This window comes from Belonocnema kinseyi, chromosome 5, assembly GCF_010883055.1.
Source record: "Belonocnema kinseyi isolate 2016_QV_RU_SX_M_011 chromosome 5, B_treatae_v1, whole genome shotgun sequence".
Classification (NCBI taxonomy): domain Eukaryota; kingdom Metazoa; phylum Arthropoda; class Insecta; order Hymenoptera; family Cynipidae; genus Belonocnema; species Belonocnema kinseyi.
In genome coordinates, this window is record NC_046661.1 from 145,443,969 (window position 1) to 145,447,751 (window position 3,783).

A 3,783-nucleotide genomic window follows, 5' to 3' on the forward strand; every position below is an offset into this window, starting at 1 on the left:
GGTTGAAAATTCAACCGTTTTGTAGAAAATTAATGTTTTTGGCTCGAAAATCTATTTATTTTGTAGAAAATTCGCTTGTTTGTTTTGAAAATACAACAATTTGGCAGAAAATTGAATTTTTTAAAAGAAAATTCATTTTTTTTTTTATATTAAAAATTAACTATTTTTAAGAAAAACTTAACTATTTTTTATTCAAAGTTAACATTATTGTTGAGAATTTATATTTGCGGGTTGAAAATTTAACTTTTTCGTAGAAAGTACACCTTTTGGTGTGGAAAATTCAACAATTTGGTAGAAAGTTGAATTATTTGGTATAAAATTGAACTGCTTTATAGAAAATTTGTTTTTTATTATTAAAAATAATTCAGTTTAATGAAAATGTAACTATTTTGTTGTAAATTTATATTTTCCGGTTGAAAATTAAACAATTTGTTGAAAATTCACCTTTTTGGGTTAAAAATTCAACAACTTGGTAGAAAATTGAACTTCTTTGTAGAAAATTCGTTTTTGTTTAATTAAAATTTAATTATGCTTCAAGAAAATTGACTTTTTGTTGAAAATTCATATTCTCAGGTTGAAAATTCATTTTTTTTTGTAAAAAAATCGCTTTTTTGGTAGAAAAAAAAACATCACATTTGGTAGAAAATTGAACTGTTTTGCAGAAAATTCTTTTTTTTGTATTAAAAATTATTATGTTTTTGTTTAAATTCATATTGTTGGTTTAAAAATTCAAACGTTTTATAGAAAATTGATCTTTTTGGCTTGAAAATTCAACATTTTGATAAAAAAATACAACTATTCAATAAAGAAAATTATGTAAGTTATTTAAAGTTAGTCATTTTATAGGAAACAATTTTTTTGGCCGAGAATTTAACTGTTTTGTTAAAATATTAAATTTTTTGCTGAAAATGCATATTTCCGGATTGAAAATTTATTTGTTTTGTAGAAAAATCGGTTGTTTGTTTTGAAAATACAACAACTTGGTAGAAAAATGAACTGTTTTGCAGAAAATTCTTTTTTTTATATTAAAAATTATTATGTTTTTGTTTAAATTCATATTGTTGGTTTAAAAATTCAAACGTTTTATAGAAAATTGATCTTTTTGGATAGAAAATTCAACATTTTGATAAAAAAATACAACTATTCAATCAAGAAAATTATGTAATTTATTTAAAGTTAGTCCTTTTTATAGGAAACAATTTTTTTGGCCGAGAATTTAACTGTTTTGTTAAAAAATTAAATTTTTTGCTGAAAATGCATATTTCCGGATTGAAAATTTATCTGTTTTGTATAAAAATCGGTTGTTTGTTTTGAAAATACAACAATTTGGTAGAAAAATAAACTGTTTTGCAGAAAATTCTTTTTTTTTATATTAAAAATTATTATGTTTTTTTTAAATTCATATTCTTGGTTTGAAAATTCAAACGTTTTGTAGAAAATTGATCTTTTTGGCTTGAAAATTCAACATTTTGATAAAAAAATACAACTATTTAATCAAGAAAATTATGTAATTTATTTAAAGTTAGTTCTTTTTATAGGAAACAATTTTTTTGGTCGAGAATTTAACTGTTTTGTTAAAAAATTAAAAATTTTTTGCTGAAAATTCATATCCCCGGATTGAAAATTCATTTGTTTTGAGAAAATTTGGTATAAAATTAAACTGTTTTTTTTTAATTCATTTTTTTATATTAAAAATTAACTTTTTTGTTGAAAATTCATATTCTCGGGTTGAAAATTCAACCATTTTGTAGAAAATTTATCTTTTTGGCTTCAAAATTCAACAATTTGTTAGAAAATACAACTATTTCATCAAGGAAGTTATGTATTTTATTTAAAGTTAGTTCTTTTAATAGAAAACAATTTTTTTAGCCGAGAATTTAACTGTTTTGTTTAAAAATTAAATTTTTTTGTTGAAAATGCATATTCCTGGATTGAAAATTTATTTTTTTTGTAGAAAAATCGCATGTTTTTTTTTGAAAATACAACGATTTGGTAGAAAATTGAATTTTTAAAAAGAAAATTCATTTTTTTTGTATTAAAAATTAACTTTTTTGCTGAAAATTCATATTCTCGGGTAGAAAATTTATCTGTCAATTAGAAACTTCCTTTTTTAATTTATTTATTAAAAATGAATGCTGCTTATTAAACCATTATTTCTGTTTATTAAAAATTCAACTCTATTCTTGAAAATTAACTTTTTTTTAAATTCATATTCTCGTATTGAAAGTTCAACTTTTTTTTTACAAAAAAAAAAAAAAAAAAAAAAAAAAAAAAAAAACGTTGAGCATTAAATCTTTTTACGTGAGAAAAATTCAAACTCAAAAGAAAAAGCTCCAAGGAAATTGGAGAAAATTGTTCGAATTTATTGGACAGGATGGATGTTATACATAGGAACAGGAATTTAATCACCGGAAATCCGTGAACGATGAGTCGAACTCAATTTGGAATAATTCGAATTTCAGATCGTCGACGCTGAATTGATGCACCTTCTCGCGTCAATATACCTCAAATAAAGTGCCAAAACTAATAATTTCGGGACGAATCGATTAGCGCAATATTTTTCACACCTTCCGGAATTTCCGGATCGATAAGGTCGCCGCCGCCGCCGCCTTTTTCTCTCAGTTTGCTTCCGTGTTCTATTTTTCTTATTTACTTTCCCATTTCCCTTGGCTCTTCTCGTATACTTTCTTTTCGAAATACCAATCTTGCTAGATTCTAAAATTCCAGCAAACCTCGCAGCTTCCCGATTCCTGTTACTTTTTGCAGCACGTCTTCCCTTTCTCGCTGGAAAATTGATTTCGATGCTTTCATCAAGATCCTCACTAAAATTCGATTCCGAACGATCTCTCCTTTCGGGTCTTTTATTAATTTTTTTCCTTGATTCTTTGGATAGATTTTTCTTTAATTTACCTCGTTTTTCTGCCGGATAATCCTCGCTAAAATCCGATTTCGAAAGATTCCTCCTTCTTTTGGATCTTCTATTAATTTCTTTACCCAAATTTACGTTTAATTTAGTCCTAGATTCTTGAGATTTAGGAGAGCTTTTCTCGTGATTGATATCTGAATTTTTGTCAATTTGGTCTTGATTAATTTGTGCCTCGGCAGTTTGATTCTGATTGGTGTTGAGATTAACGACGAATTGCGGAATATCGGTTTTGAGGGGGGATTGACTGGAATCCACGATCTCAAGAAGGATTTGCATTTTTCCTGAGTTTGACTTATCGTCGCCGGAAGCGTTTTTGTTGGAAGGAGGATGATTGGGAGTGGAAGAAGGATTTTCGGTGGATTTTTTCTGATTTTGCTCGGAATTCTCTGGAGCTTTCTCTATTGGAGAATTGTCTGTACCTTCGACCGAACAGGTGGGATTTACACTCTTGACTGGGAGACTTTTGGCGAGAGAGGCTGGACCTGGTTCCAGGGCTGTCCTGGCAACTTTGCTAGGTTGAGTGCCATCGCAGAGTCTCGCTTCTTGCGAAAAGAGCTGAATTGCCTGGGCCGCTGCTTGATTTGGCGTGAGATTTGTCACCTGAGCGAACAAAAATCGGCTTTTTTAGAGTTCCTCTAGACAGATTTATGCCACAACTTACCACTCTTTTCATTGGCTACGATTAAACGCGATTTTTAAACAAAATTTTACAATTTTGCGGAATATAAAAAAAATATAAAAAAAAATATTCAAAGTTTAAGAGAAGCCTTTAATTATGAGTATAATATTTTTGAGTTATCTTAAAATTGAAAATATTTCCCGAATAAGACTTAATAATTTTTAATGCTGAAATCTGG

General features: G+C 27.5%; 1 protein-coding gene across 1 annotated transcript in view; it reads right to left on the reverse strand.

The window, feature by feature from the left end:
- Positions 1-3,783, reverse strand: part of LOC117172521 (ubiquitin-protein ligase E3A) — a 63,113-nt gene that overhangs the window by 47,898 nt on the left and 11,432 nt on the right. Inside the window, exon 3 of the mRNA XM_033360541.1 lies at positions 3,346-3,526. Within this exon, the coding sequence (XP_033216432.1) occupies positions 3,346-3,526 (181 nt within the window). The remainder of the gene's footprint in view (positions 1-3,345; positions 3,527-3,783) is intronic.